The 14,734-nt window shown below is 33.3% G+C and overlaps 3 protein-coding genes across 3 annotated transcripts; 2 read left to right on the top strand and 1 right to left on the bottom strand.

Annotated features, from left to right (window-relative positions):
• Positions 1-1,387: 1,387 nt before the first annotated feature.
• Positions 1,388-5,411, bottom strand: LOC114185403 (uncharacterized). The gene is made up of 8 exons (XM_028073108.2): positions 5,168-5,411; positions 4,959-5,087; positions 4,750-4,884; positions 4,459-4,551; positions 4,153-4,359; positions 3,629-3,726; positions 2,159-2,369; positions 1,388-1,604 (listed from the first exon to the last, which is right to left on the bottom strand). Exons 2-8 carry the CDS (start codon positions 5,068-5,070, stop codon positions 1,519-1,521), a joined length of 942 nt encoding a protein of 313 aa, XP_027928909.1. The 5' UTR covers positions 5,071-5,087; positions 5,168-5,411; the 3' UTR covers positions 1,388-1,518.
• On the top strand, positions 5,220-9,232 carry LOC114185402 (RNA-binding (RRM/RBD/RNP motifs) family protein). The gene is made up of 9 exons (XM_028073106.2): positions 5,220-5,395; positions 5,607-5,797; positions 5,880-5,977; positions 6,412-6,463; positions 7,165-7,235; positions 7,462-7,552; positions 7,638-7,713; positions 8,264-8,342; positions 8,503-9,232. The coding sequence occupies exons 2-9, from the start codon at positions 5,653-5,655 to the stop codon at positions 8,995-8,997; spliced, it is 1,107 nt and encodes a 368-aa protein (XP_027928907.1). The 5' UTR covers positions 5,220-5,395; positions 5,607-5,652; the 3' UTR covers positions 8,998-9,232.
• Positions 9,233-10,704: 1,472 nt separating this feature from the next.
• LOC114183562 (peptidase M50B-like protein) lies at positions 10,705-14,174 on the top strand. The gene is made up of 10 exons (XM_028070632.2): positions 10,705-10,986; positions 11,596-11,691; positions 12,185-12,269; positions 12,537-12,658; positions 12,766-12,790; positions 12,882-12,965; positions 13,039-13,068; positions 13,168-13,273; positions 13,495-13,559; positions 13,915-14,174. Exons 1-9 carry the CDS (start codon positions 10,897-10,899, stop codon positions 13,556-13,558), a joined length of 702 nt encoding a protein of 233 aa, XP_027926433.2. The 5' UTR covers positions 10,705-10,896; the 3' UTR covers position 13,559; positions 13,915-14,174.
• The last annotated feature ends 560 nt before the right edge of the window (positions 14,175-14,734 follow it).

Raw genomic sequence — 14,734 nt, 5'->3', positions numbered from 1 at the left:
CGTTGGCGTATTGTTTTGGTTGTGTGTGAGTGTGGCATTGAAATTTGTGAATAATTAGGCACCAAAAACCAACTACCATTTATGTGTTGGATTGTTACAACAAAAATATAACCAATGACAGTACTTTCTAATACTTTCTCTCAGATTTAAAAGTGGAATCTAATATAATTAGTTTTTTTTAATGAGTTTCAAGATTCACAGGTGATTCAGTTGCACGTGTTTGGTTTACTTTAGATAATATAAAAGAATGGTCTTTCTTAGTCATTTTAAATATCTAAAAAATCAAACAAACATGCACTTAATGATAGAACATAACATTGATTGCAGGTCATTAATGTACTCCAGTGGGAACTGAAGATCCCTTACTAGCTTCCTATGTAACTATTATGGTTATTTACTCTGCATATATCCTTATTATAATTCATTAGTACTGTGTTGATCCATTAGTAGCAAGTTATAATTTTCTGATAAATGAAAAGAAATGCTTGAAGCCCCTCAATTAAAAAATCTAATTTAGCTGTGTGAACTCGGTTTTTATCTTTAGAATGTTTCAAATTCTGGTTTACATTAAAGTTTTTCTCTGGGGATGTGTGTAGATGATGTGAGTGATTACACAGAGAGAACCACATTTCTGCTGCTCCGATTTGGTTGGTGACGTGTTTTGGCAGTGTCATGCACGATCAATATCAACTAAAAGTGCACACAAGTAAAAAAAACTGTGATGGAGAATAAGAGAAGAGTTCAGAAGCATGCATGCATGCAATGTTTTGAAACGAAAGAAAAAGAAGAAGCATGGAATGTGGGTCCCTAGTGATGAACTTGATACATAAACAGAAGCCATGAAATGTTAGTGGCTGTTTTCTCACACGTAACGAAAGACATGTAATGTGTTGTCGAGGTTGTTGCTGAACAGCGAACAGTGCATGAGTTGATACTGTAATTGATTGAAGTGAATCGTAGTTGTGACACGACATGCTCATATCAACAACAGTGTCAGTGTGATATCAAAGCCTTGTATTGTGATATGTTAGATTCCTTCTCGATTGCATAACTTGGATTGGATACAGAGAATGCAGAACTGGTGTTAAAAAAAAATTATTTCTCACAATTTTAACGAAACAAATGCACATTTCAATGTAAATTTATAATTGATATTATAAAGAATGAAAGAGTCATGTTTGTACGAAATAGAGAAGAAATAAAGTACATATATATCTAATGAGTTTTATTTCTTTTTTACGCAAGTTTGTGAATAAGGGAAATGAAATTTCGATGAAATTAGTTATGTTGACTTTTTAAACATTTTTAATGACCATAGTGGTACTGCACAAAAAATATTTATCTTTTGTATCCATCTTTTCCCGGTCATCTTGTAATAACGGAAGAATTCAAGAACCTCGATAATTGTAACATCAAAGAAAGTCTAACATTCAAGAACCATCTTCCTTTCTATCAATAGTTATGAACTATTGCCTACAAATACGTTTGACAAAATTGGAATGAAAATCTTAACATTGATTAATAAGGCCTAAATTTCCTCGCAGCCCTCATCTGCTGCAGACGTTTCTTATCCTCCTCAAATTTGCTTTGCAGTGTCATGATCTCTGCAAACAAAATAAAAAGGGTTTATCAATCTCACTTTGACCACCAACGATAATCAAAATCTAATCAAAATCATATAATTCCTCAAGCAGTTCCAACCAATAGCAACAACATAAGATCCATTTCATGAATATCCAGAAATATTCTTTCCTGACAGTCATTTGTGAATAAAATCTTAACTTGGCAGCACAATGGGTTTAAAATCTTGAACAAACAGCAGTTATGAATGATACAATACATGGTACAAAGCAAGAGACTTCAAAACATAATCAAATATTCCTTAAGGGAGTCCAATCCACAGCAACACGACATTCATTTTGTGAACCAAGATGAGGTGTGAATCTTCACCACAACAGAAGTTAAGGAAAGTCAAATAAATAAATCAAGCATGGGAATAGAAACGGAAATCATTAGGGTTTTCTTTTCTTACACATTAAGAAATTCATAAGAAACAAAAGAAAAGCAAATGACATCAGCTTCTAAAATAATTTTATCAAACTTTGATAGAAAGCTCCGTAATCAACATTTAGGTCAATTTCAAGAAAAGAAATTATACCATTTCTCTGTGCTTCTCTTTTTTGAAATCTGTAGAAATCTAGACCCACTTCGTTACGTTTCTTTTTGGCCATTTTATTTTCCACGGCTGCTTGAGCAACCGAACCTACTGCAATTCCAGTTTCAGAATCGGTAGTTTTCTTTCTACCTTTATGGTGTACAACAACCGTCCACCCCCCTTCTGCAGCAAGGGCTTCTTTTTCCTTTCTTTCCTGCATAGATCATAACATGTAAAACAAAATTAAAGACAAAAAAAGTGGGAGCATTCATACGTCATGAACATAAAATCTTAAACATTCAAGGAATTCAAAAAGATGCTCATGGGATAAAATGGAGAATTCGTCACATGCACATATAACTTCATTTCAGTCAGATACTGCAAATGCAATTCAAATCCAACAGAGTACCCTCCCAAAGTGGCACCATTGTGTTTCATCACAAACCAAAACCTCAATTCCATTTAGATTTGCAGTCAGACACTGCAAATACAATTCCAATCCAACATTAGTTCCCCTCCAAAAAGGGCACCATTGTGATTCATCACAAACCAAAACCTCATAATTCCATTCAGATTTAAGTCCTTTATGAATGATTTTGCCTAAGCTTTTTGTTTTTTGGTTTCTCCACCTCTAACTATTGGGGCTATCTTGCATCTGAGACACTCTCCTTATTGAGATTTCTATTCTATCATCTTCTACTGCAATCAAACCACTTTAAGCAGTATTCTACCATTTCTTTCCTCAGTAGATGCTAACCTAGCTTTCTATATAATATATCCATTATTAATTCTACCGAGTCTTTTATGCCCACTTACTCATAACAACCACAACATCCTCAAGTCTGCAACAACACTAACATGAGCTTCTCTTGTTGGCTCTTTACCACTGACTCAACATATAAGACAATAAAATATCGTAGATCTTGATCTGTGCAGTAAAAAAATATCCCAGAAAGAAATTATACAAATGGTACACTCCACAAAGTCAACATCAAAATGAACTTCTAATCCTTCATAAACGTTTGAATTTGCAAGTTCAGAGAACTACATAAATTCAGTTTTGAGTACACTCCATAAAGTACAAATTGGAATAACTCTGTATCCTAACACCCTTCCAGATCCAAATACCATTCTCAAAAAATACAAGCTTCATCAGCTGGAAGCATCACCCTATGCACAATACATGGAGGCAACACAACTCTAAAAAATGAGACAACTATAACTGGGATTCATATGTTAAACCCCAATTTTTGTAATGAAGATATTTTTTAAAGGCATGGATATGAAGCTCCAGTTGAATACATAATAGCCAACGTCAGTATTATATTATATACACAAAACTCATATTATAATTATGTCCAAAGGAAAAGGTTAACTGGCACTTCCATTTAGCCACAAAACAGAATAAATTAATATGATAAATGTGTCTAATCATTCTGTTATCATTTCATGCATGTTTGTCAAAAAATTTACCTCTTCCAGTTTTTCTTCATGAGCAATTATAAAGTCATCAATTTGATGTTGCAATACTTCCAATCCTGGTCTGCTTTGATGGTATTCCACGATCCATTCTATACTTTCATTCAAAAGGCCCCATTCAAAAACTATACTAGGTATAATCATTAATAGTAAATTGGTAATAAATATGGACAACATAAAAAGAGGGATCACAATCCATTCTGTCCAACAGATTGAAAGAATAAAGTTAAAAGATATCTCTAAATGTTCAAACACTGAAGGTAGTAGTGGTGGATGATGGCCAATGATGACAGAGATATAAAAAATCTTTAATATGGCATTTACTATTGCAAATAAAGTCAAAAATGCATTTAAATAGACTTGCAATGCAATGAAGTAAATATGACACAATTTTTGGCATTGCAAACATATATGCCCATCGCCTCATATATGTATAACACAAGTGAAAGCTATGGATGTCCAGAGGTTGGATTTTAAATCAAACAAAAAGAAATGTGCTTAATATTAACAATTCATACTTTTCATTCCTTTTGAGCAGTCATCATCTCCAGAGGAAATAGTATAAACTTCAACTTCCTTCTGATTGTTGTACCCTTTTCCCTTTTCCTGGGAATTTTGGACCTCCTTTTTCCTTTCAACTTCCTTCTGATTGTTGTACCCTTCTCCCTTTTCCTGGGAATTTTGAACCTCCTTTTTCCTTTTTTTCTTATCTTTCTTTGACCTACCTACAAGATAAAAAGTTCATGAGGGAAACCAATGCATAAATTCAAATATTACATTCCAAAACAACAAAACGAATTAAACTAGAAAATGTATTTTCTTACCGGGTTTGACAACAGCCCCAATATCCAAATCTCTATGACCACCAAAGTCTTGGATCCCCTCAGCACTAGAATGACAATTGTCTACTACTCCATCTGTTACCATTTAACCAAATATATGAACATCACCAGTATGACATAGTTAACAAATCTTTTATAAAAAGATGTCTATACGAAATGCCAGAACAGGGACAAACATTGCTAGCAAATAAAAAATAACACAATATAGTATTAGAGGAGTACGAGCAATTGTTCTACAACAATCGAAAATAGAATATATGTTCTACAACTCACCACTTTTCTCTTCCAAATCAACCTCTTCACCCTTTGGTTTTCGTTTCCTAAGTAGACTTTTGTCCTTGTTCTTCCTTTTTTTGTTGATAGAAGCCTTCTCCTTCTTTGCGTCACTAACATGTATTTCATTATCCGCTGAAACAAACACTGTACATCAGACACAGCCAAACAAAAGGGTGATGATGATTATGAAAACAAAGCACAGTCACCTTCAAGGCCCTCCACAGTAGCATGCATCTCAACTTCAGTATTTTGTTCCCTGTTCCTTTTCTTCTTTTTTTCTCCTCTATGGAGGTCTCTTTTAGCCTTCTTTACCTTCATTGTAGCAAATACTCACCCTGTGAATCAACCAATAATATTATGGTTAATCCGCAAATTATGAATCAAGTATACACTTTGGTAACTCATAAGAACGAACCTGAAAGGAGCAACTAAAGGATGACGGCGCCCGTGAAGGAGAAGCTCCGCGAGAAGACGACGAAAATTGATTTAACAGATTAACTCAAAAGTGACATAAATTGCTAGAATCGGCACATGTGGAAGAGTGAAATTGATTGAGAATTACACGAAGTGAGTAAAGAGGATAGAAGTGCAAGGTTGAGCTGAACCTAGAAGAGTCGCCGAGGAGGAAGGTGCGGGGTTTAAGGTGATTATGAGAGAGAATCATGAACCCTAGAATTATTATTTATTAATATCATTATTGAAGATACTTGTTCACTTTTTTGTTTTTTATGTTAAAAAAGTTAAGAAAATAAAATAAAAAAATAACTTTTATCATAATTCTAAAATTAAAACTATATTATTGAACAAAATTATTATTCCTCATCTTCATTTTCTCTGTTTCTTCTTCCCCATAGACTCCAGAACATTACATCCTTTAGTGGTGAAGAAGATCGGAATGCTATGAGTGTTCGGTCGAAAAACTTGAGCTCAGTATTCTATGCAGATTCGTACCATCCCATTCAAGTTGGCAGTATCGACGGCACCGATGTTGTTCCTCACGACAATGCCGTTTATCGTGCTCAATTATGTTCCTCTATTGGCCTCTGTCTGTTTTTCTTTTTCCTTCCTTTTTTAATAAATTATTTCAATTTTGGTTCCTTTCTATTCTTAAAATTTGAATTTTGCAGATGACCCACTTGGTGATCCTAAGGCCACTGGAGACCCTTATTGCACTCTCTTCGTCGCTCGTCTCTCTCGCCTCACCACACAGGATACTCTCCACAAAGTACAATTTTTTCTTTTCTTTTCTATGGGGTGCAAATATGATATGTTCAAGCGATATTGCCTTCAATACATGATAAATACAGATAACTAGAAAATTGTTTCCTATTTTCTAGTTAATGTAGATATTTTATTTTTCTGTAGAAGGGAGATAAGAAATAATGGATACGTGCTTAGGGTTCTATTCTAACCCTTCCTAACCCCATAAACAATCGATCAACAATAGTAGGAATGGAACATATAGCTTCTACATTTGAAATCAATTATGTCCTTGAAGCTCGTGAGATTCTTCCAGGATGGACATGAGTTTATTACAATTTTTGTCAAAATAATGGAGGATATTGTCATTTTTTTCTTCTGCTACCTCATTTTTAAAGCATAATTAACTTATCCGCTAGCTTAATTCGAGTGCCTTTGGAATGTGTTTTCAACTTTCAGGTTATGAGTAAATATGGCCAGGTGAAGAATTTGCGCTTGGTCAGGGACATTGGTATCATTCTTTGATCTACCTTACTTCTTAACCCTTCTTTGATTGTCAGTTCCTGTTAGTTATTTCTTCTTCCTGCTCTAATATCTTACATTTTCATATTGTATGCTTTTGAAAAACATGCAAGTGGTGCTTCTTTTGAGCATGCAGGTCAATATGATTGAGTCTTTCTTGATTTCTTGATTTTTTGCTTGTATAATGATCTGCATTTGACTACGTTTTGTTGTATTTAAGCCATTTTATGAACCATGTTAAACTAGTCTCTCAGGAATCTCTGGATACTGTTCTTTTCAAATTGTTTTTCCACTACAAATTGTTTTCCATGTTATGTAGATAATATAGTGGTCGTAGCATTTGTACACGGTTGAAAACGATGTATTTCATTCATGAAGTTGTTTTTGTTAGAATTATCAACAGATCTGGGAATGACTTGTTGGTCTATTGATAATCTGCCTCAACTACTGGAAAAATATACGTATTGAGTCTCTTTAAATGTTCGTTCACAAAAAGATGTAGCATTTCCAGCTGGGCTATTTGTACCACATTTTGTGTAGCCACATTTTTTGTCTTAAATTCCTACCATTGATTTGGCAACTTTATGAGTTCATTCCCTTGAATGATGTATATAGTTATCTTTTAGCCATATTATTGTCAAGCTGTAGGATTTAAGTTTTAACATTGAAATTATTTATATTTGGTTGCAGTGACAGGAGCATCTCGTGGTTATGCTTTTGTTGAATATGAAACTGAAAGGGAGATGCGACGTGCATATATGGTGTGGTAACATATTAAAACTCTTTAATTTTTAGCTTACAAAAGCAAATCTTTATGACTCAACAACAAATTAGAACATACCATTCATGTTTTGAATCTAAAATCTTCTGAATTTACATCCTCAGGGAAAATAGCAGATTAAATCATCAGGATTTCATCTGACTTGAAAAATGGCTTTTTATTAAACGATACTGCATAGAAAATTATTGAATTTTCTCGTTTTGCAGGATGCTCATCATTTGATTGTTGATGATTGTGAAATCATAGTTGATTACAACAGACAACAATTGATGCCTGGATGGATTCCTAGAAGGTTAGGTCAGTTAAAGTGACTCATTCTTCAAGTTGCATTTCTATCTAATGGACCAGGATCCGTCTGATTACATTTGGTTCTCTTCTACAGGTGGTGGTCTCAGTGGTAAGAAGGAATCAGGGCAACTTCGTTTTGGGGGAAGAGAAAAACCATTTCGTGCACCCTTGTAAGTTTCAATTCACTTGTCCCAAGTCATATCTGAAAAGTATTTTTCTGAATTGTTATATCCTAGTTTTGAAAGATTTGTGATAATCTGTGTTAAATGAAAAAAGTGAATATTGAACCATTATCAAAGTTGGTTGATTATCAGAGTAAGATTACACTGTCTTTCCTAGAAATATGTCTGCATTGCACAAACTTTTTGTGTTCTCACTTGATTGGAAGGCTGTACAAAGGGGGACTGCAAAAATTTAAAATGGCCCAATTGCACCTTGTGACATGAGATGAGACTTGGTTGTTTTTATATTTTCATTTACAGTTTTTTCTTTCTCACAGAAGGTCTATGTGATTTTTTGAAACAAGAGAGAATGTGGGTGGAATTTGGCCAAAATGCAATGATATTCTGTGACACGATTTCAAAATATTCTGATACTGTCATGTTGCCAGCAATGGTTTCATCCAGTTTTATACGATGAACCGATACATATGTGGTTATTGGGTTATTGGTACTCATACTTATTGGCTATGTTCATTTTCTGATTCTATTGCTTGACCAGGAAACCAATCCCATATGAGGAGTTGAAGAAGCTTGGCATACCCCATCCGCCAGAAGGAAGATACATGTCACGCTTTCAGGTGGTGTTATTTTACCATTTGGAGCATATCTCATTTGGACAAGATGTTTTATTTATAATGATTTGATCTTTATATTTCAAGATATTAAAATTACAAAATCATTTTAATTTGTCTAGGATTGTTTGGTAAATTGTTTTTGCTTTCGTCAATGCTTGTAAAGGTTCCATCGCCTCCTAGAAGAGAAAGGAGTCTTTCAGATAGGGAAGAACAATATTATAAACATAGAAGGGAATCCGACAACAGAAACAGAAAGGAAGATACCCTCAGAAGTTCAGTGGACATTAAAGAAGAACATCACAGAAAGAGTTCAAGACACCGAGATGATGATCACTCCCGTGGGAGGAGCTCATCAGAGAGGAGTGGTCGGTACCATGAGAGGAGTTCATCCGAGAAAGAGCATCTTCATTGGAGATCTACAAACAAAGACAACAGGAGTTCATCTGAGAAAGAACCTCCACACAGGAGTTCTAATGACAAAGACAAACATCTTCACCGGAGATCTACAGACAAAGACAACAGGAGTTCATCTGAGAAAGAACATCGACACCACCGGAGTTCTAATGACAAAGACAAACATTCACGGAAGAGAAAAGAAAGAGATGAACGGTCTCAAACACAGGGTAAATATAGTCGTCATTCCCCTCACAAGGACTAACTCCACTCCACAAATTATTCTTACCCTTCTGTGTGCTTTTGTGTTGTGTTCCGTCTATGCATGGGATCCTCAACATGAGACTGTTTCATGTATAGGTAGATGAAAATCACTTCTTTTGTTTATATTTTCTTAGGGTGTTATATGCAGAAACAATAAATTTCATAGCAGGCACCTGTTGCTGTGCAGAACTCACATATGATGAATTGATGATTATTAGAGTTGGCTTTGTTTTGTATGTTTTTCAAGTTAGCTTTTAAGTTAAACTAGACCCTGAAAACAAGCATCAAGTGAGGGAAACCGAAACAAATTTTCAAAAAGAAAAATGTGATTAAATCCAATTTTGAACAAAATAATATGCAAATGCAAGTTTCATATCTGTATTATATTTTTCACCCCACCAGTTTGAATTGAAATCCATTTTTTGTATTTTTGTTGTTGTTATATCATGAGTTGTTGTTAATTGGAAGCAAGAACTACTCCATGCCGAATAATTGAGCATGTTGTAGTACCGTAAGATTACCTATTCTATTGTAGGAAACCTTAATACAGTACTAAAGATATTCTATTAAGTTATTCGGTTAAAGTTAACAAATAATGTTTTTATAAAATTTATACTTTCAATTTCTCTTTTTGATTGTTTGTTTTATTTTTATTAGCTATATTATATGTTACAGACTTTTAATTTATTCACATTTTAGTTATGCATATTAATTTTAAATATTTTTTAATACATATATTGATTATAGTTTTAGAAAAGAAAATGAAATGGAGTTAAATTTTTAAATTTTCTTTATTTATTTATTTTCTAAATTTGTGAAACAATAATAATAAAAAAATAATTAAAAAAAAAACATATTTTATTTCTTATATCAATCATAAACAGAGGAAAATAAGAATACACGTTAATATAGTCAAAGTAATTACTATTTTAACTTATTGAACAATTTTGTTATCTTTAAATCTTATTCTTACAAATTTATTAGCGAAGAACAATATTTGAATGATATTTACTAAATCTGTATTTCTTAATAAAAAGTATATTTTAAACAAATATACAGAATTTTATACTTTCAAAATTTATCTTTGGTAGTATTTTTTGAAAATTTGTGAAACAAGTGTAATAATTCTTAATGAACCATAAAAACATATTTTTTAACATATACTAATCACCAATATATTAAGACATTATTTTTTAATAAACAAATTCAATTTAGCTTTCAATAAATATTTACAAGTTTATTCCATATAATCGACAACCAATCAATAAATTTTAACTGACTTTGACTATTTAATCTCTATCATGATTGTTAATGATTTTTTTTTTTAAACTTGACCAACAAATTATAATGTGATACTTTTATTCAGTTTTTTTTTTTTTATATCATGTTTTATCTAAAGTATTGGAGTTCAGTTTTGTTCAACAATGTAATATTCAATTATTATTTAAGAGTGATATAGTTATTTACCTATAAAGGGACTCTCAACATAATTAATTATCGGATAAATTGGAAGTAGTATATGGTACATAGTTCTTTGAATGAAGCAAAATTCAAAATTTGAAATGAACAAAATTCTTGAACGGTTCACCAAAGAAAGAACTGAAATAAAACAATAAAACAAAAATGGTTGACTTTATGTACGCGTTGGACACCTCAAATTAAACGTTTTGTCTTTCTTCTTTCTTGTATATAAAATTGAGTCTCAAAAATAAATAAATAGAATGGTGTTTCTTTGATTTATACCTTCATCTCTTTGTTGCTTGCGATTCCCACCCCCACCAAACCATACGCTTCCTTCAATCATAGGATTCATTCAACAGAAACCCATCACCATCTTCCATCAAAGTTCAATCCTTTCACATCGATTCCTCATAACAGTTTCGTTTGAGCTCAATCAGCTATGCCCAACTGGGAGCTCAGGAACTGTTGTGACCATGACCAGAAGATCTTCATTGCTTGTGTTGCTGCCTTCACTGTTCTAATCCTTGTGGTACACTACTTCTTCTCTCTCTGCATTCAAAACACCCTCAAATTCAAAACCAAATTTTTGTTAATTATGAATGGGATTGTGAATTGGAGTGGCAAATGATGTTACCATGGGAAAGTTTCTGCCTTCAAGTTTTGTTTTTTCTCTTTTTGGATAGAGAAGTATGTGGTCGGATAGCAAGAGGGTTAATGATTATTCGTGATCTCCGCCTGACTTTTTTTTTTCCCAATTTAGTTGTGACTTGAGACTGGATCAAAGTTTGGTAGCTCTTCTGGATGGGCTTATCCCTAAAATTTAGACATGGTTGCGTAAGTTGAACAACTTGGTGGTCTTGGCATTAGACAAAAGACCTTTTCAAAGCGAGGTCCTTAGTTTGTTCTAGTAGTATGCTACTCCATATTTAAATAGTTAGTGGTTACTAAGGAAAGTTTGCAGATACTTGTTTTGATTTAGTAACCATGATATTTGGGCTACACCACATTTCATGTAGATTTATTTAGGTTAAAATGTCATATATATATATATATATATATATATATATTTACTTTGGTTTCAGCGGCTGTATAACTGATCTACTTGTGTGATATTACTTTGTTGTTGTGGTGGCTGTAGCTGTGGAGGACCTTTCTACTTACACCTTTTAAGCTTATCACTGTGTTTCTGCATGAAGCCAGTCATACCATTGCTTGCTGGCTCACTTGTGGCAAGGTAAAAACTGTAAATGTTGTAGCTTAATGCCCTTTGATGTTGAAGCTATCAAACATTTTTAATCTAGTAAGCTAGTTTATCGACTAGGAACTTATGAACTGTGAGCTTATTGCTTAGTAGTTAGCTTGTCAACTAGGAACTGCTAGTTTACTAGTTACCATTTAGCTTATTAACTAATTTTGCCAAACAAACTCTCAAAGTCTTTTAAGGAATTTTGTCACTTTTGTTGCTTCGTAATTTATTTATATACAGTAAATTTTGTGAATTCTGATGCATTAATGCTGCATGTTCCAGTTAAACAAAGTATATATACCTTGTTGATAACAATATATTCACTGTGGATTATTAGCATTATGCATATTTTTACAGCTGTCCTGACCAGGATGTTCTTATTGTATTGAGGCTGAGTCATTTCAAAAATTTGGCTCTGATGTAAGGTTCCTTTTATTTGTATCTTCTGTATACTGAATCATTTTTAGTCTGATCTCAATAGGTGGAGGGAATTCAGGTTCATGCAAATGAGGGTGGGGTAACCCAGACACGTGGTGGCATATACTGGGTGATCTTGCCCGCTGGATGTAATGCATTTCTCCCTTACTTTTCAGTTAATGCAATGAGGGACAATTTTTTAAGTTCATTTACAATCAGGGACTTATGGATAACAATCTTATAAAACTAACATCACCCCCAAATGTGCTATGGGTTTGATGTGAAATTGTGACATGCAATATGTGGATATTCTGTATTTGAGTTGATAGACTTCTTAACCTTTTTATGCATGTGATTTGAATTGATAAGAGCACTTCTCAGTGCATTTACCATTATTCTGATTGATTCTCTTCTAGATCTTGGTTCGTCCTTTTGGGGAATGGCTTTGATACTTGCGTCCACAAATCTTCTCACCGCAAGAATTGCTGCTGGTTGCTTTATTGCTGCTCTGATTGTTGTGCTCTTTCTTGCAAAAAATGTAAGATTGAATATAGATAGAGTTGTTTTGTACCAAATATATGAAACCTATTTTTGTCCTGACTTCTCTCCCTTTTCCTGTCTTTTTACACACTTTTATTCAAAAAGTGGACACTTCGAGGACTATGTATTGGTGAGTAGTTTTGTGATCTTCATTTTCTCACATAGAATGTGAAAATATGGAAAGATGCCATTGACATTTTTCTTCTCGATCTTAATATCAGGATTTATTGTTTTTATCGCTGTTATTTGGGTTCTGCAAGAGAAAACAACAGTCCATGTCCTTCGCTATGTCATTCTCTTTATTGGTATGTTCCTCTTCTTCCATTTTCCAAAACTTATTTGAACTAAATAGACTACTAATTATGATTTACTTTTCAGGTGTGATGAACAGTTTGTTTTCAGTTTATGGTATACTTTCAAGCACTTTCTACATGGTTTATTTTACTTTGGATAATAAAATATCTGGTACCACTTATATATCACATGATTAAAATTTATGTGATGTAGATATTTACGATGATTTAATATCTCGAAGAGTCCACTCTAGTGACGCTGAAAAATTTGCAGAAGTTTGTCCATGCCCTTGTAATGGTTTTGGCTGGGGAGTTATTTGGTGAGTTTGCTATTCCAAGCAAGCTTGAATGCAAGATAATCCTTTCATTTTGGACCAATATTTGCTGGTTTTATTAGGATTGAAATTTGGAGTTTTTTTTTTTTTTTTGTCATAATTAAAACTCTATTAAATAATAGTTGTTGACTCACAAACTGAATTTATGTCCTATAATTGTATTACTAGTCATTAATATTCCGTTCTCCGATGCATTCCACTTTCAGGGGGATGATATCATTTGCATTTCTTTGCGCATCTTTGTACCTTGGCTTGGTCATATTATCATGAGGTAACTGTAGAAGAGTATAATTTAGTATGCTTCCAGTGTAAAATTTTCTATATGATCAATCAACTAGAAATTACTCATTTATGACTTTTTAATTAAATTCAATATGCAATGTCTGGAGGAATTAACTAATCAGGTGGATAAATTGCTCCTCCCAAATGAAATTGAACTTGAAAAATTAATCTGATCCAGTGTATAATTTCATTCATATGCCAACAATCTGTTCAAACTTAGTAGGTGTTAAGATTTTAAAAGCCTTCAAGTAGTTTTCAGAAACGGATATACAGAGACACAAGACAACCACATGCTTTATGAAAATAACATATTTATGCATGTCTCTTATGCTTTTTGTTTACAGGTTGAGAAAGTTGTATCCAAGAGGTTTGTTAGGGCAGAGAGCTTGACCAACTTCTGTTAATGCTTTGTATTCTGATTATTTGTTCTTTTTTTTTCTTCTTTTTTTCTGATGGGAGTTTACTCTCTGTTACTCCCATGCCTTCATTCTTTGCAGCCTATTTTGGGGTGCTTGATTATACATGATTGCTTCTGTATAGAAAATTAGAAACTAATACAGGTGAGTACTTCAATACATATAAGTGCCTTAGACATTTGCAGCTACTTTTCATCCCCTTTTTTTCCTCTAAATTTGTTCTCTGATTAAAACATACAACTGGGCCGGTTTGAGTTGGTTTAGGGGATGAATATAAAATATTTGGCCTCAGAATTAGTGTTACCTTAATGAGGGAACATAGTTGTCATTTCTTGTGAATCACAAACGAATATCTCTCTCAATCACGAGAACACTCTATGAATATAGATCATATTTGTAGAAGTAAGTTTTCAAATTCCTTCAAAAGCCTCCAGCATTCGAGTATCTTAGTTAGCTTACTGAATACTGGAAGCTTTTGAGGGAGCACGAAGAATTCTTCTGTTAACCTCAGTTTTGATACTACTGAAAGACATTTTAGGTTGGTATTTATAGACAAGAATGCTTGGCCCTTGGTCTCTGAAAGAGGTTAATTAAATCGAATACTTTCCAAAGTCAAGTCGATTTCTCTTCATTATTCTGTTCTCCATGTCTCGGGTTTGCTTTTATTTTCCATATATCTTTTTGTGATACGACAACTAAGTTTATCTTTTATGTCACTGTATATGTACCCAAAGAATGAAAATGTAGA

This window comes from Vigna unguiculata, chromosome 5, assembly GCF_037176805.1.
Source record: "Vigna unguiculata cultivar grain cowpea cultivar isolate G323 ecotype 2 chromosome 5, ASM3717680v1, whole genome shotgun sequence".
Taxonomy (NCBI): domain Eukaryota; kingdom Viridiplantae; phylum Streptophyta; class Magnoliopsida; order Fabales; family Fabaceae; genus Vigna; species Vigna unguiculata.
This window is presented reverse-complemented; position numbering and strand designations above follow the sequence as displayed.

What these genes read in the sequence shown, in the direction of transcription:
- LOC114185403 (XM_028073108.2), bottom strand. Translation starts at nt 5,070, where the DNA reads ATGAAGGTAAAGAAGGCTAAAAGAGACCTCCATAGAGGAGAAAAAAAG. An exon ending in TGGGGCTGTTGTCAAACCCG is followed by an intron (nt 4,360 to 4,458) that starts GTAAGAAAATAC and finishes TTTATCTTGTAG; the next exon opens with GTAGGTCAAAGAAAGATAAG. An exon ending in CTGCTCAAAAGGAATGAAAA is followed by an intron (nt 3,727 to 4,152) that starts GTATGAATTGTT and finishes ATGAAAGTATAG; the next exon opens with AATGGATCGTGGAATACCAT.
- LOC114185402 (XM_028073106.2), top strand. Translation starts at nt 5,653, where the DNA reads ATGAGTGTTCGGTCGAAAAACTTGAGCTCAGTATTCTATGCAGATTCG. An exon ending in ATGTTCCTCTATTGGCCTCT is followed by an intron (nt 5,798 to 5,879) that starts GTCTGTTTTTCT and finishes TGAATTTTGCAG; the next exon opens with ATGACCCACTTGGTGATCCT. An exon ending in AGATGCGACGTGCATATATG is followed by an intron (nt 7,236 to 7,461) that starts GTGTGGTAACAT and finishes CTCGTTTTGCAG; the next exon opens with GATGCTCATCATTTGATTGT.
- LOC114183562 (XM_028070632.2), top strand. Translation starts at nt 10,897, where the DNA reads ATGCCCAACTGGGAGCTCAGGAACTGTTGTGACCATGACCAGAAGATC. An exon ending in TCACTGTTCTAATCCTTGTG is followed by an intron (nt 10,987 to 11,595) that starts GTACACTACTTC and finishes TGGTGGCTGTAG; the next exon opens with CTGTGGAGGACCTTTCTACT. An exon ending in CAGTTTGTTTTCAGTTTATG is followed by an intron (nt 13,069 to 13,167) that starts GTATACTTTCAA and finishes TATGTGATGTAG; the next exon opens with ATATTTACGATGATTTAATA.